The 25650-nt window shown below is 38.1% G+C and overlaps 2 protein-coding genes across 5 annotated transcripts in view; one reads left to right on the top strand and one right to left on the bottom strand.

Annotated features, from left to right (window-relative positions):
- RSRC1 (arginine and serine rich coiled-coil 1) overlaps positions 1 to 12649 on the bottom strand; it is a 254807-nt gene extending 242158 nt beyond the window's left edge. The window contains exons 1-3 of one of the 3 annotated variants that reach the window (XM_033959337.1): positions 12404 to 12649; positions 7929 to 8119; positions 4441 to 4566 (exon numbers count right to left, since the gene is read on the bottom strand). In XM_033959337.1, the coding sequence (XP_033815228.1) occupies positions 4441 to 4566; positions 7929 to 8110 (308 nt within the window). In that variant the 5' untranslated portion in view covers positions 8111 to 8119; positions 12404 to 12649. Of the gene's footprint in view, positions 1 to 4440; positions 4567 to 7928; positions 8120 to 12215; positions 12339 to 12403 lie in introns of those variants that run through there. The other 2 variants (XM_033959340.1, XM_033959338.1) reach the window with 2 other exon arrangements.
- Positions 12650 to 12933: 284 nt separating this feature from the next.
- SHOX2 (short stature homeobox 2) lies at positions 12934 to 24069 on the top strand. 2 transcript variants are annotated; one of them, XM_033959342.1, is made up of 5 exons: positions 12934 to 16062; positions 18696 to 18904; positions 21047 to 21104; positions 21433 to 21521; positions 22516 to 24069. In XM_033959342.1, exons 1-5 carry the CDS (start codon positions 15756 to 15758, stop codon positions 22771 to 22773), a joined length of 921 nt encoding a protein of 306 aa, XP_033815233.1. In that variant the 5' UTR covers positions 12934 to 15755; the 3' UTR covers positions 22774 to 24069. The 2 variants fall into 2 exon arrangements, with proteins under 2 accessions (XP_033815233.1, XP_033815232.1); XM_033959341.1 differs by having other exon boundaries at positions 12943 to 16062; positions 22480 to 24069.
- Positions 24070 to 25650: the final 1581 nt, after the last annotated feature.

The raw sequence follows: 25650 nt of genomic DNA, 5'->3' as shown, positions 1-25650 counted from the left end.
AACAGACAAAAAGATGGACAGAGATATTTCATGACTTAACTATGTGAAATTTATTTTACATATTAGCCAAGGATTTTATGATATCACAAGTAAGGCTGCCATGAATAGTAACAGAAATCTTGGGTAATGTATAAAAGTAAATCTAATACTGTAATTTCAATTAGACTGTATGATGCCTGATTTCTAATTTTTTTTTTTTAATTCTGTAGCTACCTCTGTTCATATCACCTCCATTATTTATCAATAAGTGATGACAGGATAATTTACAAGTGGCAGTACTAAGACATGAAACAGAATTAAGTTAGGTAAGATCATCAATAATGGTCAGTAAAATATTTAACTTCACTATGGCAATAGCACTAGTTATACTGCTTTCTTGGTTATTTTGTGTGAAATAGTTTCTCTTCTTATACATTTGATCTTCTTAAACCCTCATGATTTTAGAGAAGGTAACCGGCTCCTGGAATAAAGAGTTACCCTTAGATGACTTAAATTTGCGAGTCTTAGGCTAAAGAAGGTCCACTGCCAGGCTGACCGAAAGTAATGGAGGCCGTCCCACTGGGCTGGCTGAGTGTCTGATCACCTGCTTCTAGGGGGGGAAGCTAAGCTAGTCGCTACAGCCCCCCCCCCCCCCAGCTGTGCCACACAGCACATGGTGCAAGGAAGCTCTAAAAGTGCTAAATTTGCGCAACCCTGGCATGAATTCACAACAGGAGACCCCCCAAGGACTCCATCCCAGCAGTTTTCCAGGCAAAAATCAAAGTTTTGAAGAAGCAGGGAGAAGAAAAAAGTCCAAGATGGCCGCCGGCACCAAATTCGCACCAAAAACGCAATATTTTTTACACTTCCCAAATTCCAAAAACAGCAATTTTAGGATTTTTCTGGAGGGGGAATACAGGGGAACATGCAGAAACTCAGAAAATCCAATTTTTTAAACTTTTCCCAACGTATCTCACAAGCTGTCAGCTCCTTGTACTCATTGTGACCTGATACACTGGACTCCACCTACACACAGCTCTTTCTCAGTAGCTGTAGAATTCACTGCCACAATGCTGGGAATGCTCTCACAAAGCTGATCTTTGGGTTGCTGGTCAGACTCCACTGTCTGACTATGCCTCCACCATTGGATGCGTACCAGGAAAGACGGGCAGTGGGGCGAAAACGTAGCCGTCACACTGTGGAACACCGCTGAGCCCCCTAAGTGTGCCTAATAGTCTGTGCTCGACCCCTGCTTAACAGAAGGTGAGACTACTTCAGGGACGGCCCTAAGCTCCAAGGAAAACTATGCAGATTGGCTAACAGGCACCCAAAAAGGGATCTGCCTGTCAGTTACAGACCAAAGTCTGTGAATTCTCAAGCAGGCAGAGCTCCAAAATTGCTTCAAACGCAAAATTACCTGAAAAGGGGACGACATTACATCGAATTTAAGACAATAAAATGGGGAGAGCAGAATACACACAGCTACAGACATGCTTGCAGAAGGAAAGACTGTAGAGGGCGCTAAACTGATCAATGAAGTACTACAGAGGCAGAGTGAAAAATCTGGAGTGGATTCATTCTGCAAGAGCATGCAAGTATGGAGAATTAACCCTATTGGTCTAGAACAGGGGTGTCCAAGTCCCTCCTCGAGGACCACAATCCAGTCGGGTTTTCAGGATTTCCCCAATGAATATGCATGAGATCTGTTACCATACAACGAAAGCAGTGCATGCAAATAGATCTCATGCATATTCATTGGGGAAATCCTGAAAACCCGACTGGATTGCAGCCTTCGAGAAGGGACTTTGACACCTCTGGTCTATAATGTCTCACCTATTGCACTGGACTAACTATTTTTGACCTGCATGCAACGTAAGTGATTTAGGATTTAACCACATGACAAGTGGACAGATATCAGATTTTATTATTGCCAATGGTTCCTCAAAAAATATTGACACCTCAATATTATTTAAGTTTTTTGTTTGAAATATAAGATATACTAACAGTAACATTTCTGGGTATAACAGGTATGTAGAAATGACATTTTTAAAATAAAGTTATGTTAATTAGATTACAATTTCATATATATGGCTAGTTGTAAGCCATGACAGCAAAAATATGTACCAATTCAAGAGACTCAGTATAGCTTGTTTCTAACAAAGCCATTTTCATTTGCCCTTTAATGTTTCTGAATCTAATTATTCATGTTTTCAAATATTTGCTAATACAGTTTACAAGGTTACAGTTGTCAAATCACATTTTGCTAATGAACTCCACTTCTGAAGAGCAAATCAGTCTGTTTACACAGCCAAAGCATTACAGCAGGTATCTTGTAAAAGCAGTATCTAAGCAACAATTATGAAAGTGGCAGTAGTCAGAGAAAGTGAAATACAGAAAATTATGTCTGGCTTAGCAAGTAAATTTGAAAAAACAAAAAAAATGGGTTTTTTCCAGCCACTTACAATGGTATCTATTAATGAAAACACTATATGAGGATTACAGTTTGCTTCTTCAGTTTATTTTATTGCACAACTGAAGTTAACAGACATTCTTGTACAATCCCTCTGGAGGCTGAACTCGAGGGTTCTTGTATGTCTGGTAGCTTCTGCTGCAGGGCTACTAAAACTTGATCCCTCCTCTTTGGGCTATTTGCCCGGGAGTTTCCCGTCATGCTCAGTTTTGTACCTGCAGCTTCTCTGCATGGTTGAAATCAGTCTCTTCTGCTCATGATTTGTTTTCAATTCCTAGTCTTTTTTGAAATTTATTTTGCAGGTTTGCCCATATGCCAGATCAACTCTGTGCGAGTGGTCCTTCGGCAGGAGATCGCAGACATTTTAAATTTTGTCTGCTTCTGGAGGGTGCTCTGTAAGCTTAAACTGCAGTAAGCCCTCTGGACAGCCTGCAGATTGGATCGGGTCTCCGGGATCAGGAGTCATCTCTCCCCTGGTTCATCCGCAAAGGGGTAGAGTGCAGGCTGCTGCAGTTCCATGGAGGTACGCCGGGATCGGAACCGCACCGTGTGTCTTCCCTAATTTCCCTGAGGGGTCCTGGTGGTCGTGATCTGAGGTGACAGGTAAGGTGAGGCAGTCAGAAGTCCTGAAAAATCCAGTTTAATCAGCTCCTGAGGTACTGATCTCCTTGTTTGTACTGTGTATTGCAGGCTGCCATAGACTCTCAATGCAGCACATGTCTCTGTGGTGTCTATGAGTCACAGAGTTTGCCAATTTTTTGGGGGGGAGGGTGCTGAAATTGGGGTTTTGGGTGGTTTCCCTCCATGCCCTGGTCCCCCCCCACACCTGTATAGTCCTAAAATTGCTATTTTTTGCATTTTCCTGTATTTTTAATGGGCGTTTTCAGGAAAAATTGGCACCCACAGTGGCCATCTTGGATTTTCTTTAAAGTTTTCAAAAGCATATTTTTTTGTCTTAGAAGCTTCGATTTTGCTCCAAATTTCACACATAACCACCTCAGGACATGATGGCATGGATTCATGACGTAAATGTGGTGTATGCCCAATGGATTTGTAGCTGTGCATTACGTGCACTGCGAGGGGTGTGAACCGTGTGTGGATCTCGCATTATCCTCCTTCAGGGAGGCCCTGCTTTCCTCCAATTCTGCTGGAGACGCGATTCCAATGTCCGGGACGCCAAATTTGGGCGAGGAGGCGCTTCCATGAAACGCAAGCACAATTCTGGGGAAAAGTCTCATAAGTCTTCAAAACATTCCAAATCTGAGTCCCGCAGATTGGCTCTGGTCGCCGGGGACTATTTGCTGCCAGAATTTGTGGATATGATGTATCAGGCTTTCATGAGAAGCGGGCTATGCCTGTCTCCCTCTCAGACTCCAGTGCGGCAGTCTGTGCAACCTTTGGATTCCAGCTTGTCAATCTGCTCCCTTGCTGGTCTGCCTGAAAGCCAGCGGCAACTTCCCGCTATTGCCTCGGTGTCTGCATCAATTTCTATGCTGTTGCTGTCGCATGGATCTTCGGCGAGCTCCGCCGACGTGACTAACCTAGAGGACCTCAGGGACTCCCAGAACACTAATTTCCACAATCTGGGAGAGGATCAGATGGTGCGCAGGCTCTTAAGTCCAGTCGCCTTCCTGATCTTATCTCTGAATCCCTGCAGACATTGAAACTTGATTCAGACTCAGCGGTTCAGGCGGAGTGTTCCATCATGATTTCTAAGGCCCCACTTTCCACTGCATTTCCGGATCACTGGAGTTGTTGAAATGCTCTTGGAGGTTTGGGAGGCCCCGGAGGATCCCCTGAAGTGCGCTAGGGCCATGGCTAAATTGTATCCCAAAATGGCCACAACCAAGACTATTCCAGAAAACAGAGATTTTGGATAAAATAATTTTTCCAAATAATGAATACTTGAAAATTTTCAAAAACAAATATATACATGCATACATGATCAGAAGAAAAAAAAATCATAATACTTCACACAGAAATTTGCATACCTTCTTGTTCTACTCCTTGACCTCGATCTCTGTGACTTGTGGGATTTTCCTCGATCTCTTGACCTGCTGCGACTACGCTTTCTTCTGGATTCATATGAAGAACTACTGCTAGATCGATGTCTGCGCCTGAAATGTTAAGAGCATTTCTTGATTATTTTCCTGTGGTCATCCTGCTAAATATGCTTTGATTGCTTATAGAGATCTGCTGTTCTCCGGTCCGCATATGGTGAAAGCCACTATCAATTGCTACAACCTATTTGGGCATGAGCCAAAAAAGTTGCAACATCTCCACTAGTGATGCTATTGTGCTATGAGAAGGGGAAAAGACCCACTGAAGTCTAGATTCCTTCAGAGTTGCAATTCCTCTAAAGCTCCTTTCTTTATCAAATTAAGTTGTTCCCCTGCGGGAGAGAGAAATGCCCCTCCTCCATCATGAAACCAAATCAGAGTCCAGTCTCTACAATGGTCCCTTTGCTAAGTGTCCAGCATTTTGCTCATTCATGAATGCAAAAACTGCAAGCATTTTCAGAACTCACATGTCAACTGAGCTTATCACATCCATAATAAAAACTAGTATTAACAAGCCCATAAATTTTGACAGTTGTGATATGGAGTGACAGAAGGCATTACTACATGTGGTATGATTTCTCAACCTCTGGTTTATATGTTCTTTATACAAACTAGAATATAGTTCTCAAAAAGAACTTAAAATGAAAATGTCCAACTTATAAGGTGACCTGCAATGGCAGTGAAAATTTGGGACCAGTGTAAAAAAAATGCTTGCTAGTACAAGTCCAATGCTTGTTAAATGTGCTGCTAGACAAGTAAATGAGCTGAAAAACAAAGGTACTGTAGATAATAATAATAATAATTTTATTCTTATATACCACCAAAGCCATGATAGTTCGAGGTGGTTTACAACAAGATGTGCTAGACAATCAGCGACGTGGTTACAATATAGAGTTATCGAGTATAAGCCATGATAAACAGGAATGGGTCTTTTATTTATCTATCCGTTTCAAGGGTTCAATATAAAGTGCTCAAGACACAGAAGCTAAGATCTTGAACACCATTACACCAAGTATCACAGCAGTGCTGTCTGGAATATACATATTAGTGAGTGAGTCTTGATGAACAGAAATTTAGGAAAGCTGCCTTTTCTGGCTAGAGGTTGAGGAATACTCTGTTAATTCAAAAATAAGTCTAATGTTTGAAAGAAACTAATCTTGTTTGCAAGCTATATTAAAAAATTACAAAAAAATGCATTTTGTTACAGTAGAGAACTAAATATTAGCAGAACCAGATTTTGTAAATTTTCAAATGCATCTTGTATTGCATCAAACTTTAAAAAGAGATTAAGTTCTTACCTTGATAATATTTTTCCCAGTAGATAGAGATGGTATGCTGAACCATAGGGTTGTCTATCTGTACTTGGGAGCATACTGCAGAAGATGTCAATTACAACTTTTCAACTCCTCCTCTTTTTCCATTGTCTCTGCAGCCTCCTTCACTTCGTATCAAAGCCAGCGATAGACCTACAGAAGGCAGGAGGAGTATGGGGAATTCCCCGAAACCAGGCGCCTGATCTTTAACTGCTCAGATGAATTTAAAATAATCACAGAAGAAATAGTAATGTAAGTAAAACATTAATAAAGCTCCAAGAAGAACAATGTCTAGCTGCCACTGACCAAGGGAGCGGAACTTGTAGGGAGTCTCTCTGAGGCAACTAGTGAGACAACAAGGCTTCATGAAGGGGGCACATGTGGGACTTGAAAGTACATAAGAATTTCCATACTGGGACAGACTGAGGGTCCAACAATAGCCAGCCTAGGTCTCAAGTACCTAAGCTAGATTCCAAACAGCAAAACAGATTTTATGCTGCTTATCCTAGAAATAAGTAGTGGATTTCTCCAAGCCATCTCAATAATGGCCTATGGACTTTTCTGTTAGGAAATTATCCAAACCTTTTTTAAACCCTGCTAACTGATTTCATCACATTCTCCAGCAATGAATTCCACAGTATTACACGTTGTGTGAAGAAATACTTTCTCCCGTTTGTTTTAGTAGCATCATCGCATGCCCTTAGTCCTACTATTTTTGGAAAGAGTAAACAAGCAATTCACATCTACCCTTTATACTCCACTATCATATCATCCCTGAGCCGTCTCTTCTCCAAGCTGGAAACTTAACCACTTTAGCCTTTCCTCATAGGGAAGTCGCCCCATAACCATTATCATTTTCCTCAACTTTCTCTGTACCTTTTCTAATTCTGCTATATCTTTTTTGAGATACGGCGACCAGAACTGCAAATCCAAGATGGCCATCATAGCAACATGATTACGCCAAAAACAGCCCTGGAAAACTAAATTAAACGGTCAAAAAATTCTGGGAAGTGGTTTTTGGATGTGGGGAGACCCTATATCCAGCCCTAGAAATGCTTGAAACATAAAATTTTAGACTCCTCCCCCCGATTTTCACATAGGATACAATAGCCTTATTCATAATTTGCCTGTGCTGGTGCTAGCCCGCTGAAGCTGTCACAGGAGCTAGAATTTGGAGAAGACACTGCCTCGGTCAGCCAAAACAAGTCCACATGCTGCAATTTTTGGGCTGCCAGTCGGACCAATATCAGACAGATCTCATCCCCCCACCCACAGATCCTTGAGATAAGGGGGGAAGGGAAAATGCAGCTGGCACCCGCCAAAGCCCGAATGGGCTGCCACAGGGGCCAAACAGCCTACACTCAAGCACCTGTTAAATCAGAATGCAAGCCAGTTTCCAGGATAACGGATCCTGAGCTCCACAAGTGCTACTGCAGGCTAGTCTGATAGGTACCCCAAGGTTTCTCTGCTAGCTGTAGACTTATTTCCCTAGAGTCTGCATCCTCTTCCCAGGCAGAGCTGTCTCCCCAGAGCCAATGGGAACCTCTTGAGCACCACAAAGACCTCCAGTTTCCGATAAAACCCCACAAAATAAAAAGCAAATTCTCAGAGCAGATCAAAACACCTTCTCAACTCACTTAAAGAAGAAAAAACTACAGCCACTGAACAAGAAAGCAGAGTTGAAGAATCTAAATTTCATCCTTCTACAATAGAACTCACGATTACCTATAGTCAAGATTCCTAGACACATTACACCAGAATATAGCACTAGACAAGTCCTCCAAATGTCTGGTGGCAATGCAGCCAAAAAGATGCAAGAGCAGTATCAATTACAAAAGAAATTTTTCAAAGAAAAATGATTTTTTCTATTTGTGACTTAGTACATGCAAAGAGAAAAATACTATCTCTTTATCAGTGGCATCCCACATCCTATGAAGCCTATCAGGAATCTACATATCCCTTCAAGGTACACGACAGGCTTCTTAGGAATTCAATGGCAGCCATATGAAAGGAATCCAGAACTGTAGGTTCAATTTACAATAAAAATCCTTCAATGATATTGTACTACATATGCTTAAAAAGAGATGTATATTAGTACAAATTCACCTTCTGTCGTATGAATGGGAGCGAGAGTGGTGACCTCTGGACCTGGACCTTGATTTCTTCCTTGTTTTTCTACGAATGACTGTACGACTGTCTGAAGAACTACTTGAAGATGAACGTTTGCGATGCTTTTTTTTCCTCCGGCTCCTATATTCTTCCTCTGTATCCGATGAGTGACGCCCCATTCTTGTAATCTAACATCAAGAAATGTGCGTATATATCATTAGTATTTCTTATATATGTATAAATATGTATATATATATATATATACACAAATTGTAGAATTGTAAACCAATAAACCACCTTTGGTTTTTAGCGATATATCAAGTACTAAAATCAGTCATCAGTTAGGGCCCTTTTTACAAAGCTACGGCAGTGATTCTGCTATAGGAAATACACCAAAGCTTATAGGAATTGAATGGGCTTTGATGCATTTGCCATGGGAGAAATCACAACTGTGACTTTGTAAAAAGGACCCTTAGTATGTAACCAAAATTGTGTAAATTAAAACAAAATTTTAAAATATGTAGAACATCTTACATCTATAAGACATGTATATTCCAGTATCTTGATTAACTATGCCTTATTGTGTTTATCAAAGCATGGTATCTGCTTCTGTTCTTAAATTTTTAATAAGAAAAACCAGAACAAAATAAAATGCTATTAAGAATTTTCTCAGAAACAATTGAGAAGTGAATATCCCTACATTTGATTCATTAGTATAAAGTCAAAACTTATCTTATGAAAAAAAAACCACAATATTCAAGAAACCAATAAAAAGTCCAACTTTTATTTCAAGAAAATTAAAACAAAGGTTTACTGTATAGTATCTGTGCAAAATTTGTAAGAGAAAATCATACAAATATTATTTACAACAGAATATTTGCTTTAACTATTTTTCATCTTCTGGACTGATGTTTTATGCCAATATGATACTACCAATATCAATTTTCACTGAAAGGTACAATTCTTTTATTTGTCAAAAAATGCATGTGTGGCTCAATCTCTCTCTCAATTTATTTTCAATAACATGTGAGCTGAGGTGTGGTGTGCACTGGCTGGCATTGAACAAGTTCTGAAGCTGTACAATAGTTTATCACCAATATCATCATTAACAGACTTAAAGGGCTATGCAGAAAGTTCTGTGATAAAGTTCAGTGTAAAATAAAATTGCTCCCTGATGCAGTAAGAAAACTGAATGCAAATGGACTGTGCACAAAAAAACCCCCACATGCTAACATGGATGAGGATACCAGACTCATGTGCACATGGGTCTGTGTAGGCAGCAACTATATTTTGGTACACAAGAAAACTAGATCAGCACCTGATCTCCATGTACATACATCCATATCACAGATGCTGGAATATAATTTTGCATACTATTGATTCCAGGATATGTGCATACAAGCCTAAGTGAAGATAAAACAATTCTTGAAAATATCAATTTTTCTCAACAGTCCAGCATTTCTTCACTCCACCACACTTCCTCCCTCAGCTTCTCCTCTTCAAGGAAGCCAGTAAATGTAAATTTTGTATGCTTGCAGTAAAGTAAAAAAACAGATGTAAAATCCTTACTAGTACTAACTGCAGAACGATGAGGTAAAGCAAGCCCTGGGGAGGAGTAAGAGTTTAAACCTCCAGTATCAGAGAACCCTGTACTCAGCCTTTGGGTGTTCTGTGCAATTCTCTACATCTGCACTAAGTCCCTGATTCTACAAACCACACCTTAGCGTGCCAACATTGTAGGCATGCAGCCATACGGTTGTCAATCAACCACTAGGCGCATGTTGTAGAATCGTGCCCATAGTTTTGTACAGGTGCTTTAAATGTCGGCCAGCATTTTAAAGACCTATATTTAAGGCCCCTGCCTTGCACCTAAGGAGGTGCATAGTGGCACATACAGATGTATAAAGCAACTTTTGGCACAAACCATGCCTCCGCCTGCTTTACACATTCATGTACCTGCGTAGGCATGAGACAGGTGCTTTAGAATGGTGTATCTAATTTTTTCAGAAAACATGCACTATGGTTGCTCCGTTAGGCAGTGGTAGCGCACATACTGCCACCCAACTTTAGCAGGCCCTATACAGAATCAGGGCCTAAATGCCTAATATCTTTATTATCATGCAATTAATGTACTGTATGCTGATGTTTGTCTGAGGCTTTCCACACAAAACTTTGCCCTAATCTGTACACAAAGTCTAGCACACTTTGTTATATTAGCCCCCAAATCTTTACAATGTAGTATGCCTTTTGGATTACTTCTTTTACAAATTCCATCTAGAATGGAACTAATGGAGATTCCAATTATTGGGCAAATCAGCCCTTAACATGATTTCCTCTTGGTACATCAGCATCCTAGGCCAAAATTTTTTTCTATCCCTACTGCTTTTGAAAGGTCAAATATGTCTTCTTTCCTAGATATTTTGCCCTATCATATTCCTTGTAGTTGTATATAAACTAAACTAAACTAAACTAAACCTTAGGTTTATAAATATTCATTACAATGTACCTGTATCATATACCCTATACCACAGCTTTTCAAACTATGTGTTGGAACCCCAAATGAGGTCATGACTGGGTAGGCTCTCACAATTTTATTTGGCTACAATCATGGCCACAAAAAGATTAGCAAGCACTGCCCTATATCCTGAAATTTGTTTCCTAAAAAGTTGCTATACAAAAATGTTTCTAACTTTATCAATACTGGACCTCAATAATATTACTGCGTGCTTTAAAATGTATTGTAACATATAGTAGAATGTCAAATATTAATGCGACAGCATCGCTACTCTCATCTCTGGGTCTCAAAGGCCAAAGCTCTTCCTGGTTTCCATATTTTGGGTATTCTGAAAGCTAGATATATTTACAGGCCAAAAACTAGAGTCAAACCTCTCTCTCATACTCCACCCCACTAAACAGTACATTCTTATTAACATAATAAAAAGAAAAGCTATGATATCACAAAAACATTTTAAAACCTTGTGAATACTTCAGTCATTTCTTTTCTTATACACAAAATGAAGCCTTCATGATTACTAAGGCTGACAGCCTGATACCACTTAGATATGTGGAGACAAATGATGCATGAAATAAAGTGACTGCCAGTGAAGATGGCATCACTGCCTGAGATGAAAATAAACTATTTTCTAAGAATAAGGAGATAAATGAATGCAAAAACTTTAGACATATTATGCAAAATCCAAATTGTGGAAGGCAGACTCCTGCTCTTTACATCAAAAAAGTGAACATTAGGCCAATATTTAATAATAATCTTACTGAAAAAAAAAAAAAAGATGCTCACCAAGAAGCATAAAATTTCACTTTCATTAAACAGGACACTGAAAAGCTTATTTATAAACTTCTTCATGTCAGGGTTAGGTTTAAATTGTCCAGCACTGGAGCACAAATCTTACTGTTTCCAAAGCTGAAGATATTATTGACAGTGTAATTTATGTACTATTGAATAAAAAAGGAGAGCCTGATTTTGATATTATAAATTGTACCTGCATCAAACTCACCCGGAAAAGCTATTCCCCCCCCCCCCCCCCCCCCAATACACTAGATAAAATGTAAAACTCCAAATGTGGACAGTTTTGTAAGGCTAGGGTTGGAATTGTGAAACATGAATATGCCTTTCAAATCAAAGGAGCTTCTTAAACTAGTGAGCAACGTGTATTTTTTATAAACCTGGAGAGGATGGATGGAAAGAGTATGAGGGAGCAAACTGATATGTTATGAGATTATAACCCATTATTTTCCACGTGGAAACATAAACAGAATTAACAGGGGAACCGGAACAACTATTATGACCGTGCAATCGACTAAGCTAAGTTCTTGGAACTGGCAGTGACACTTCCTAAACTGATTCCCTGAAACTTTTGGAAAGTCTCAAGCGACAATTCATGAAAATAGGAGCCAACAAGTGCATAAACCAGTCCACGCCATTGGCATCGCCCAAATGTAAAACTAAAACAAACTGAGCTCTACATAACATTAATATCCCTCCCCCCCCCAAAAAAAAAAAAAAAAAAACACACAAAAAACGACCCTACAGCTATAATAAAAGTCTTGTCTCTTTCTGCTGCAACCAAACATCACACAGCCAGAGCTCCAGGAACATTTCCGACACTGGGAAGAGTTCTGGGAGAACAGGGTCGGTTCCTCGAGTTGTGATCGCCCTGGACCCCCTCCCCCCTCCAGTCTCTTCTTTAAATAGCTGCCCCAGGGCTTCCTCAGGAGGTGCTTCATTAGAGGCCGGAGGTGCACGCTCTCCGCTGGACAACATACCAGCAACCGGCTCCGAAGCCCCGGGATCCGGTAGCAGCTCGCCGACTGAGGTACGGTTTCCCTCGGCTCAGGCAGGCGGAAGCGTCTCTGACTGCACTAGGCCGCGGTCGCTAACAGAAGAAGCCTTCCGCAAAGGGAGAGGTTAAGGAGAAGAAAGAAGCCTAAACCCTAACCCTGTCTGTTATTACCGTGAGTGCCCGCCGCCGCCCGAATCTCCCAGGCCCCGGCGCTCGCGGTGCAAAATGGCGACCTCCTTTGCCAATTTAATTTGAGATCAGCGCCGCGCCGGCAGCAGAACCCAGAGCGCGTCGATGGTCAAAGGGAGCGAATCGAGCGTCGAGACGTCGATTTGCAAAGCCGCTCCTCCTCCTCGCGCCGCAGGAAGCGACGGGAAAATTTGCAGCTTCTCTGACAACCAAAAAAACTAAAAGCGTGCCGAGAAAGTCCAAATCTGTTGACAACGTTTCGTGAACTGCTGCCGCTAGTAAAAGAATCGCAGCCGGCATTGATGAGCAAAGAGCTGTGCTTAATAGGGATATGAGTGTGCCCTGCCTAGAGCAGGTTGATGGCCCTTCAGTTGATGGGTGTTGAAAAGCAGACGCGAGATGATGTGGGTCAAAAATAAAAGGTCGTTAAAGTTAAACGTTTTAAAAGACTGTAATATATATATCTCCTAGAATTCATAAAATAGGCTAGCATTTTTTTGGTAAGAAATGCACGTTTCATTTAGAACCATCTTGGCAGAGCCTATGTTGTTGGGGGAGGGGAAGTTTTACTCCTTATTGGGTAGGGTTGGAATCCACTGGGTATATTCTGTTTTCTTGTAGGTAGTCAGAAACTGTAACTCCTGTTTAATTCCGATGTAATTAATCTCAAGCAGTGTGGTATTTTATAAAACACACGCAGACATACAATTAATAAGTCATGACCCGTGTTTCTAAGGCTTGGTACTTTGTGTGTCTAAGAGCTTTGAAAATGAGCCCCTAAATATATCATTTGCTGATAACCTTCGAAAACAAATTTTCAAACCTGTGTCATGAAAGGAAAACAATGCCACCTTTTTATTTTATTTTCACAAATAAGAACTTTCGGATGTATTAGAAACTACATATTTTACGTTTTATTAACAGAATATTTAAAAACATTCATTGCTTAAAGAGGAAAGTCGTTAATCCATTTAAAAATGTTTATAAAACCAGAATGTGTTGGGTGATTCATCTACTTTATACCCTTTTGTGTATACAATTACTATGTAGCATGTTTTGTAAGACAAATAGCAAGTTTTGTTTCCGACTTACATAGTTATTTAAATTCTTTTGTAATACTTTAATTTCATTCTCATTTGTATACAAAATCCACGTATGCGGTTCTAAAATTTGACTGGCCTTTGTTACCATTCAAGCAAGAGAAAATGGTGCCGGGTCATCTACCCTAGATCTGGCTGTGTGTGTTCGTAATGTAATTAAGAATAGTTGCGATATGATTTGCTTCAAATGCATTGTACATAGATAGAAAGATCTGCCTATATGGACAGTGTTGATTACTGTATAACTATAGATCTACACACTAATAAATATTTGTACTATTTAAATGTATTCTTATTAAAAACATCCAAAACGGAACATCTTTGCTAAATTAATTTTTATTTATTATGTTTTTTTAATAATTTCCCAGTCTCCACATTTCTTAATTTTATATCTTCATTCAAATTTTCAAATTTCATTTAGCTGCTCAAACAGTAACTCCAAAGAACAACCCAATTGCAAAAACAGTTTAAGTAGTCTATGCAAAATGGATAAATTGTGCTTCACAACGTTTCTTTACAAAGTAGAGTTTAACAGTCTGGAAAAAGAGCTAAACAAAAGTATCCAACATTTGTACTAGAAAATTGATGTCTGATGTTGTTGTTTTTTTTGTAAAAAAAAACCAACAATATTAAAACTGCAGGGATTAAATTGCTTTGTTAGGCATAATTGGGGGGAAAAAATCAAGAACTGGATCATTCCAGCTAGATTTCATATACTGATATTGGAAATAACAACAATAATGTAAAGTTATATTTCAAGAGTCAACATTAAAAATCAATATACTATGACCAGAGTTAAGCTATTTTAATAATTTATTAGAGCTTTATCAAAGTTGTAAAATAATTGAATCCATAATAGCTCGTCAATAATAAAAAAAAAATCTTCTGGAGGATATTCTACAAGACAAAAACACCAGAGAACCTAATTGTAAAAATACTAATCCTTCCATCTCAGGAATTTGCAATTTGAGAAAGTGTTTTATCTGCAAAGTTATTATGGTTAAATATTTTAAGTGTTACTTTTAGGCCGATTGCTTATGGATTATACTGTAATTTACAATAACTGATAATGTATAATATATCTCAAACCATCCTTTTATTAATAAAGGCGAGTGTGGGGAAAGCAGTCATCATTATTATTAATTTCTCATTATATCCAAGATCTGTTTCAGTAATAAACCCACCATAGCCAGCTGAGAACAACACACATTTCCCCAAAATATACACAGAAGTTGTTTGGTCAGAATAACGTGTTCAGAATATTTCGTGTATTTTCTAAGGTCAGTTAAGATCTTTTAAAAAAATGCTTATAGTGGCATAAAGAAGGGATCTTCATACAAAATAATATCGACTGTAAGTTACCTAAACGTGTAGGTTTTGAAACAAAACAAATATTTTACAGCGCAAATCATTAATGCTTTTTACACTTTGTGTTAAGACCATGGAAGCTTATTACAATTGATGCAAAATCATGGCAAAGAGTAAACCAACAAAAACTTTTTTGAAAATGTTTGTGTGACGAGGGAAGCGTGTTGGGTAACAACAATAAACACTTCTAATTAAGATACAACCCGTCAAGAAGCATCTGTTGGTGAAACACTTTGACAAAATAACAGTATAGATTAGCACGTCTTTAATTAACTTCTGTTTCCGTGGCTTGCATTACCTGCAAGACCCACAGCTCAAGCACTGTGTAAACGAGACACTGGCTGGAAAGAAGCCCCTCTCCGAGCAGAATTGTCATTTTCAGCTTAGCCACTCCCTTGCAGATCCTGCTCGGCTCCCCTGTGCTTCCCTGACTCAGGACACTCGTGTAAGATCTACGTCTAATTAAATTAATTAGGGATTCTTGTCAATCCGGGATTAATGGCCAATAGCAACCTGACCACAAGGATCTGGAAACTGAGGAAGCAGTGGTCCTTCTCTGGTGCTGTTGGGAGGACGCTACCCAAGAAGGGGGTTCATTTAAAGATCCGAGGGGAGGTAATTTACTCAGAACAAGGGGCAGGCTTTGCAAAGTATAAATAGTGCGACTTCTATACCTCGCCACTTTCAGATCTGAACTGTTAGGAAGAAGAATTGGCTAAGATCTTGGCACTGAACAAGGGAGTTCCTGTTGAAAAACCCCCCCATCAGTTTGTGTTTCTTGGCCGTCCCGTCCCACTATTGATGTACCACTGACGGCGTGGAACTGTTGAAAGCAGCAGAGGAGCTCCAGCACCAGCAGCCCAGCTATGGAAGAACTTACGGCTTTTGTCTCCAAGTCCTTTGATCAGAAAGTGAAAGAGAAGAAGGAGGTGATTAGTTACCGGGAGGTACTAGAGAGCGGACCCGCCCGAGGGAAAGAGCCTGGCTGCGGAGAGGGGATCCGGGAAGACGGGAACTCTGCGGCCCGGGGAAATGGAGGAGGAGGAGGAGGCGGCGGAGGAGGAGGAGGAGGCGGCGGCGGAGGAGGAGGAGGTGGAGCGCGATCCCCGGCCCTGGAGTTGGACCTGACTGTTGAAAGAGCCGGGGAAACGGGATCACCGAAACTCACCGACGGTAACTACCGAGCAAATTGCACACAAGCACACACGACAGATAACCCGAGATTCCACACACGACAGATACGCAGCCGTTCTCAAATTAGAAGCCGCACAAACTCGTCTGTACCCTCCGCTGAGCTTCATAACCAAACATATGTGTTCCAGCAAAGAAAGTAGAAGAATCTAAAGCTTGACTTCTGCTTCTTTCTTAGCAATGTATGCTTATTACAAAATCGAGGAAAGTTGTGTATGGTATCTTGACTAAAGTTTAGGAGCGTTCATTCATTTATATGTAGCTACGTGTGTATGTGAAGCAAAATAATTGTACGTGTACACAGGACAAAATCAAACTTGTGGAAGAATCGACGAGAGAGAATTGCATATACAATACTCCTGCTATTTCCTTCCTGTTTCATTGCTCTGCTATCGATTCATCAGTCTCTTCTCCATGGTAGGGTTCACTCTAGCAGCTTGGTTTGGCTCTGAACTTCAATGTTACATTAGAATCAATGTGTGAAAATCCCCCTAATTAGATTTGGATATTTCATTTTTCTTTAATTGACAGCATTATTTTTTTACACTTCAATCATTAGCATTTAAGTACAGTGAACCATATCAGCGCGTTCTATAACAAAGCAATATTTTATTTGCCAGGAGGCCGGGTAGAATATGACCAAGTTGCATGTAATTTTGCTATATTTTCATAAATATGTTTTGATATATTTTTAGTGCAGCTCTAACTTGAACATTTCTTTCTTTCTCATTTCAAATGTTATATACCATTTCTGTAAGTAATCCTCAACTGCAAGCAGAAAATGAATGCAATATATGAATCGGGTTGTTTTTTTTTAAATGCAGAAAGTGGAAGGGCATGATTTGTTCATAAAACTGTGTTTTCAGATGTGAAATATTACATGACCGTTGACCGAATACATGAAAAATACAGCATGTTTAAACTAGTGATGCTCAGATATGGTGATTCATATTCAGGCACCTGATTAAGTATTTCATGTGAAATTAAACAATTAACCAGAATAAAATGGTAAGATCTCTAAATGAAAAGCCAACGCATACTTTTATGATGTATAAAAGACACATTATAGTACTATTGTGGATTAATGTATAAAATTGTTGGGCAAATTTACCTGTTCTTAAATGATTTCCTCGGTATAGATCATGTATTTTCATATCTATATACAAATGGTTAGGTGAGGACATTTGATAAATAAAATGGCTGGATGTTTGCTTAGTCAAATAAGGGCTTGTCAACTATTTGAATGTTTGGTATAAAAGCAGATGCAATCTTTCCGGTTCTTTACTTTAGACATTTGTTCAAATAATAATTTCTCACCAGATCGGAAATCAATTGAAAACATCTTCCGGAAGTCATTTCATAAACAAAATGCAATATGACAAAAAAAAAAAAAAAAAAGCACATGGACGCAATAAAATGAACGGTGGGCTTCAAAGGTACCAATACGAAAATCACCCTTCAGCGTTCAGCTATAAAACATGAACTTATTATGCATGCGTTATGGAAAAAAGCAGATTAAATGACAGAATCGCATCCTCAACTGTCTGAACAGACTGTTTTCTGTCACTGAAATAGTTGAGTAATCATAACACCGAAAAGTGCTATTTTAAAACCCTGCAACCTGCCCAAACATGCATTAAAATAATTGAAAATAAGCGCATGTTTTATCGAAAAATTCTTGGAACTGCAAAAAGCAGGAAAGAATACGAAGACAAAACAGAGATGACATATTTACTAACCCAATCTCTCGGTGCGGTTTTGAATTTTTTATTTTATTTTTTTTTTTAAACTAACGCAGAACAGATTGTAATTTTTTTTTCTCTCTCTCTCATCTGTTTAGATGGTTTTATTGATAAAGCTTAAGCCTTGGCTGGTGCACACGAGCCTTTTCATGAAACGCTAACAATGGCGTGTGCCCTATTCCCTGTCCGATAATAGGATAGTGTGAGGTCCCTCAAAAGCTCCCACTGAGATACTGTACTGGATACAAATGACAAAGTCCCCGAGGAAATCATTAGCCTGGCAAACTATAATGTTGCTTGGCTGAACTCTTTGGGGGATGTCTCCTGTAATTTTAACTGCATCTCTTTGCACTTCCAGGCTCCAAGTAGTAGAAGACAACGTTAATAGAAATACAGTTTGTTTACTAAATCATTAACTAGTATTATGTTGCAGATAAAGGATTCGTTTGGAATTTTATTTCTTTTTATATTTTGAATAAGTGGCCTATTATATATTCACTTTTTAGAAAGTTTTCCATCTAAAACTGGTCCAGGACTGAAAGAAACATATGCAAGTTTAAAAACTGATTTTTTTTTTCTATTAAAGCTTACTTATAATTTTAATGTATATTTTCTGTAAACCGCTTAGAACCTAATGGATTAGTGGTATATAAGAAATAAATTACATTACATTACATTATAAATATAAATATATTCAGTCTCAAGACAGAAAACTTGTTTTTTTTTGTACGCTTGCTAAGTACTTTTTATACTGAATTTACTTCAATATAAGCACTAATTTACAGTCCAATAGACATTTTTTTTCCCCAAGAAGGGAGATGGTACGCAATGACAGAACAACCCAAGTTCTTATTCTCTTATTTTCCCTTCTAGTTTCTCCCGAGTTGAAAGATAGAAAAGAGGACTTGAAAGTACTAGAAGACGAAGGACAGACTAAAATCAAGCAAAGGAGAAGTCGAACTAATTTCACTTTGGAACAGTTGAACGAGTTGGAGAGGCTCTTTGATGAGACACATTATCCAGATGCCTTCATGAGAGAAGAATTGAGTCAGAGACTGGGGCTCTCCGAGGCCAGAGTGCAGGTAATGGTATGGTAGGACGGAACAAACCAAGGCTCTATTTCTGTGTTCCCATTTCCACACATCAACCTTTCCCACCTCAATCTCAATCTCTCTCTCTCTTTTTTTTTTTTTTTCTTTCTTTCTACGTGCCTGTTTTTCATTCTCTAGTCCTCCACACTACAGTGGTTCGATTCTGCTCTTTTTAATTTTATATTTTTCTCTCTACCATCCTTTCCATTGGTCTCATATTTTAGCTTCTTATTCTTCATCCTCCTCCACAACTTCAACATCATCTCTCTTTCAACTGATCTCTGTACTTCTCAGTCTTGTTAAATTCCAATGCCAACATCTCCATTCAAAAGTTATTACTTATTCTTTTAATGGGATATTATACAGATAGAGGAACCGTCCACTTTTACAAAGTTTGGAAATGATAGTGTTGCTCATTACTGTATATGACATCCTACCTTGTTGGCTTACAATATGTTGCTTATTGTAAGATGGCCGTGTTCTGATTTCAGTTTAGATATTTGTAAATAAACTCGCACATAAAGAATGCTAATCTGGTAGAAAAGCCATTACACAGCCAAAATGTTCTTTAGTTGTACATTCTAAATGAAAGGTTTAGTTAAACTATATTTAAACTGTATGATGCAATAACTAATTTAAATTCATAACACTTTAAAAAACACAGAATGGTTTGGGGCTTGTGTATTTTGAAATACATTCCAGTAAATAATTAGATTCAAAAACTTTCTGTAAAATGATAACAGTAAACTTTAAAAAAAAAAAAAAAATAACCTTGTTTATAAAATTGAGCTTTTCTGGAGATTATGATTGTACTTTGAAAAAAGCACAAAAATAATATAAACATCCTTTTGAGTATAAGATGGTAAAAAATATTAAAGGAAATGTACAGATATATTGCACATTTAAAGAAGGACTCATCTAAATTTTGTTTTGTTTTATTATTTTAAAACCTGGAGAAAAAAAATTATGACCAATATTTGTTGGAATACACGGAGTAGAGTAAGGCCTCAAATATCTACAGCTGCTGAACTATTTCTGTAACAGATACACTCCATCTTTGTGTGTATAAGACCTCGCCATCTGCACCAAACTATGCTCACAATTCTTATGGGGTTTCCCCTGACTCTAGTAATAGGATAAGGACATACACAGACCAGTCAAGTTGAACCAAAAGTAATAATGAAGCAGCCTTTGTTATAGCTCACAACAAAATCATTCTCTTAACTATTTTCAGTTTTCCACTGAGACGATGTCTACTTTCCTCAGGCGAATCTTAAAACCAGATTTGACTTACAAGATTGCAAAGCAGAACGTCATCCTCCCAGCACACAATTCTAAATCCATCTGCACACACTCTTTGAAATTTTAAATTAAGCATAATTAGTTTAATCAATCTGGAAATGTGAGATACAATATTCTGTGGTTAAGGATGGTTTAAATATTATTGATCTGCAATGAAAGTTCTTTACTTAAACTACAAGGTTATTGGGTAGGACATAAATATATATTCTCATTCTCATCTTTCTTTTTCTCTTACAACCAACAGGTTAAAAGAGAAGAAGGGGTATTTGAATTCCTGAAATATTTCTTTGAATTAATTGTTATTAAATTTTTAAAAAAAGCTTTAACTGAAATGAATGCAATATGCAATATAGATTACCATAACCATGAAACTCTTACTCGCTTCTGAATTATTGCTAAAGCATACAGGGACAGAAATTCTATAATTAAATGTAGTGGCGTTTTTATATTACGGTACTAGTAGTCCCAAAATAGTGACAAATGCTTTGGCGTTTGGATTTTCTGTAGATAAAGCTAATTAATATTATAGGCTATTAATGAGAGCATTCTTCTAAGGCCTTGCTGCTCAAGCATCTAAACCCATTATCAGAAGTTAGTATTAGATATCAGGGAATGATGCAAATCTTTGGGGACTGCAATGTGGAAAGATGAAACCAAGGCTAAGAAAGTAATTTACCAAGACACAGTTTATGCAGCAAATCTTCAAAATATAGTATACTTTTTTTTTATACATTCTTGTATAGTCAGATAAAATGTAGTTTGATTTTAAACATAAGATGTGTTTAATTACTATATCAATATTCTAGTAGTGTGGTATCTTATTTTCTTCAGGTTTGGTTTCAAAATAGAAGAGCAAAATGCAGAAAACAGGAAAATCAACTTCATAAAGGTATGTTTTGTCTCAAAAGAAAAGGTAATTTCTCAGAAAATGATTGATAAATATTATAGAGCTGCATTAGCTTAAAACTGAGAACCTAATGCATAATTATTCCAAACATAAGTAATAGTATGGTTAACTTAGAAAACCTTTTTAAATGTCTTATGACATGATTCATATTTCATGCATGTTCATATAGCTATCTAAAACCAATAGGAGACAAAGATCCAATGGAAATGTCTCTAGTTGAAGTATTGATGTTGGGGAGAAGAAACTGGGCTAATTTGCTTTCTAGTCAAGTGAAGTTCCTTCTTTTGTTGCATCTTGCTATTTGTTGAAGGGGTTCTCATTGGAGCAGCCGGACAGTTTGAAGCTTGCCGAGTTGCACCATATGTCAACGTAGGCGCTTTGAGGATGCCATTTCAGCAGGCAAGTATATTTAACCTTTAGTATAATGATCAAACCCTACTAGAACTCTGGTAGATGGACGACTTGCTCTTTTTTCTGTTAGAGCAATTTTAGGACAGAAGGGATATCCCTCCTCCTGAGATATAATGATTGTTGACAGTGTCTACCATAGTCTTACTGAGCTTATATGTAATGCTGATATTAGAACCGCTGCAACTTCTAAGCAATGTAAATACAGCTTACTTCTAATGCTTTAAAAAATAATGGTTATAAAAAAAGGATTGTTTCAGGCATAGCCATCATAAATTCATTTATGTGCAAAACGGCACAGCTGATGTAGCTACGAGCATACAAGCATGTTCTGTGACAAGAACATTCAGATTTCACATTTGTAGTTATAAGAACATAAGAAGTTGCCCCCGCTGAGTCAGACCAGAGGTCCATCTTGCTCAGCGGCCCGCTCCCGCGGCGGCCCATCAGGCCTAGTGCCTGAACAGTGGTCCCTGATTAATTTTGTAACTTACCTCTAATCCCATCCCTATAATCTACCTCTACTCTTATCTGTACCCCTCGATCCCTTTGTCTTCCAAGTACCTATCCAAAGCTTCTTTGAACCCGTGTAGCGTGCTCCTGTTTAATACTGGATCTAGCTATTTTTACATAACTTTTACCAATATTAAAATGAAACCAGTTTAGAATGATATTTACTGACACTTGTTTACAAAAGTAGTTTAAAATCATGCAGAAATATCTTTCGGTTAAATTGTTTTGTTCACTCTTTGATGGTTTAGAATTACATTTTCCTTAAATGGATTGCTGGGAGGCCTTCTGCCTTTAAACAGCACTACAGGCATGCTCACTGCTCAGCTCTGCTTTTAATCGCTCCCTTCCCTGAGCCACCTATTTGACCCCCGCCAAAAGTTCGGTGTGTGTTAATGCTTTTCTTCCGGTTTTTGTTTCCTTATTGCATGTCTTTTAGGATAGTCATTGCAACGTGCCGCCCTTGTCCTTTCAGGTTCAGGCACAGCTGCAGTTGGACAGCGCAGTGGCGCACGCGCACCACCACCTGCACCCTCACCTGGCCGCCCATGCTCCATACATGATGTTCCCAGCGCCGCCATTCGGACTGCCATTGGCCACGCTAGCTGCGGAGACTGCGTCTGCAGCGTCAGTGGTGGCTGCAGCGGCGGCTGCCAAGACGACGAGCAAAAACTCCAGCATCGCGGACCTCAGACTGAAAGCCAAAAAACACGCGGCCGCGCTGGGTCTGTGACCTATACAGAGTCAGCGCTTCGGGAGCCAGAGAAGCAAAGGACTTCGTTTCTATCTTTTTATTTATGGTTGCAGCAACAAATAAAAGAAACCAAACAACAAAACTGAAACCAACAAACATTAAAAGATCCTCGAAACAAGTACACAAGACTGACAGAGTATATTTCTACGAAATATTTAAAGCAAAGCTGAATAAAAAAAACAAGGATATTGTTTAAAGAGTTAGATATTTTCCTTGTTATAACCTATGAATATATAAAAATCAATCGAGGTCAGAGAAAAAGTAAGACACGATGATTTTAGATGTGACTAAGAGAAGGGAAAAGGAAGGAAGGAAGTATAATTTCTTAAATAAACTAGAAGAAATTGCCGGTGAGAAGTCCACAAGTTTGGAAACTGACCTTTTCTGCAAAGTTCACTTTACTTTGAGACATTTGATAAGTGAGGCGGGCCTCCTTTCACTAATCCTAAATTGGATCTTCGATTGTCTCAATCAGTCTGAGAAGAGCAACATGAAAAAAAGGACTTTTTTTTTCCTTTGAATTTCTAGTGAAAAAAAAAAAAGAAAAGAAAATGTATGAAGAGCAGCAGAATTTCGGTTGCATGAATTTATGTTTCATTGATGGCGTCACTTGCATTTCATGGTCTTTAGTAGTGAAAATGTTGCTGAAAATATTTTCTCTATTTTGGTGGACAAAAAAAATACTTAAATAAAATTATCACCATTTTTATACGAAACAATTCTGCATTGGATGTTTTTTTGCTGACCACGATCCTGCCTTGTCTGAGATCTACCAGGGCGGCAAGCAACTACTTTTTTCTAGGCTCTTACAGGAGATAAACTGTATTTCACTCAATTTTAAATGATGCACATCCCAAGATATATACTGGATACATGTAAAATATGTTAATATACATGAACAAAGTTTATTTTGGCTAAAGTGGAAATTGAAAGTTGAGAGCATTTTTCTTGTTAAAAGATCAGTTAATTCATGTATACTGTGATTTTTTTATTTTTGTTATTTTAAATACATAGACTGCTATTCAAATGTGGGGTATCTTGAACCTGATCATTTTATCCCAGTTTGCTATGGAAATTTACTTGTAGGTTTTGGACAAAATTTTTTGAAAAGCTCTCTATGAACATTGCCAGATGGGCTTTTATAACTGTTCTCCATGAAAACAAATTATTTATATTTTCCATATTTTTTCTAGTGTATTTTAAGTTATTTAAAAACAAGAAAATGCTGTTGTTGCATTGCATTTGTTGTCAGTATAATATATTTTGTTTCATTCACATTGTTTCACCTTTGTTAATCCTTTCTAGTCACACAAATTTATAAAAACAAAACTGCTTGGAAAAATCTAAATGGGAACAGTAAAGGGTTTACATTACAATGTGGTTCCATTTCAGATGGGATGGTTCTTACTATATGGTCAGTGGTATTTTTAATATTCTCGTGCTTACGTTTATACAACCAGACATTTGTATCAATAAATCAATAATAGGTCTGGGTGGTAAATTCCATTTCACCCCTTTACATTACATTAGCAAAAGCGGAACCAGTTTACGGATTTATCGGTTTTGTTTACTCTTGTTTGGCACATTGACATAAAAGTAATAATAAAAAAAAAATGTGTTTACATACAGAAAGTGCAATAGAAACTTGTTTCTTTTCTACAATTGAACATTTTTTGTCCTTAGCTAAATCTTAATTTACTCTCTTCTAGCATTGTATTATTTTAAGATTACTAACTCAGATTTCAAAATCATATATAGACTACAATCTGATTGTTATTTCATACCAGTCACAATAGTATGCATATAGGTAGGTATTCTACCAAAATCCTAGAATTCATAATATTCAAGTTCAAAAGGTTAGATTTTGTCACAGTTCCTTGAATCCACCCAGATTCCCCCTTGTTCTCAAACCATTATATGTATATATTATGAGGGGCCACTGAAAAGTTCTCAGCCCAACCAAGAAGAGAATGACGTAGAGCCATGAAATTTACAAGTTATTCTACACTTTTCATGACACTTCTTGTTTCATTTCATATCATTGGAAAGGAAAAGTGTCAAGAAAAGTGTGGAATAACTTGTAAATTTCAGGCTCTACGTCATTCTCTTTTTGGTTGGACTGAGAACTTTTCAGCAGCCCCTTGTATTATGATGTCATAATGCCTCATTCCACCAATGTCTAAGAGCCAACTTCATTGGTGATGTCACTATGGCTTGGTTTCCCTATACTTGTGCCCATTTACTAGATGCATTTACGTCATTGAAATGAAAAGTGTGGAATAATTTGTAAGTTTCATGGCTAGTCTACATCATTCTTTTCTTGGTTGGGCTAAGAACTTTTCAGCAGCCCCTCGTATATTATTTATCGCTTTTACTTTGGTTTTAGTGATACACATGCCGAGAGACATAGATTACATTATTATATGTGTAGTAATAATGTGATGGCCGATGAGCTCATCATGAAAACCTCCTGAGTGTCCCGATAGTTGTAATTGTAGGAACAAGAAGAACTCGCATTCTTTTAGGAAGCAGGAGCTTTTAACAGCACCCCAGAATCAATTGAAACAGTTTGACAGATGCCAAAATAATGATCAGCAATGCACATGGAGAAACAGAGATGCTAACACACTAGCTTTTTAGCTGAGTGGCTTTTATCGTCATCCACTGAACATTATAATTCAAATTTAGTACCATAGATCAGTATCCTAGCCTACTGGATGGATTTTTTTGGTCTTCAACAGAAAGTCACATTCTATTTGGCCCTACTGACAGCTTTGGTTTAGGCTTTTTGTTGGTTGAGAACAAACAGAAAATCACATATTTCTAAATGAGATGATTAAAAATGCCATTAGATCA

This window comes from Geotrypetes seraphini, chromosome 9 (assembly GCF_902459505.1).
Source record: "Geotrypetes seraphini chromosome 9, aGeoSer1.1, whole genome shotgun sequence".
NCBI lineage: Eukaryota > Metazoa > Chordata > Amphibia > Gymnophiona > Dermophiidae > Geotrypetes > Geotrypetes seraphini.
This window is presented reverse-complemented; position numbering and strand designations above follow the sequence as displayed.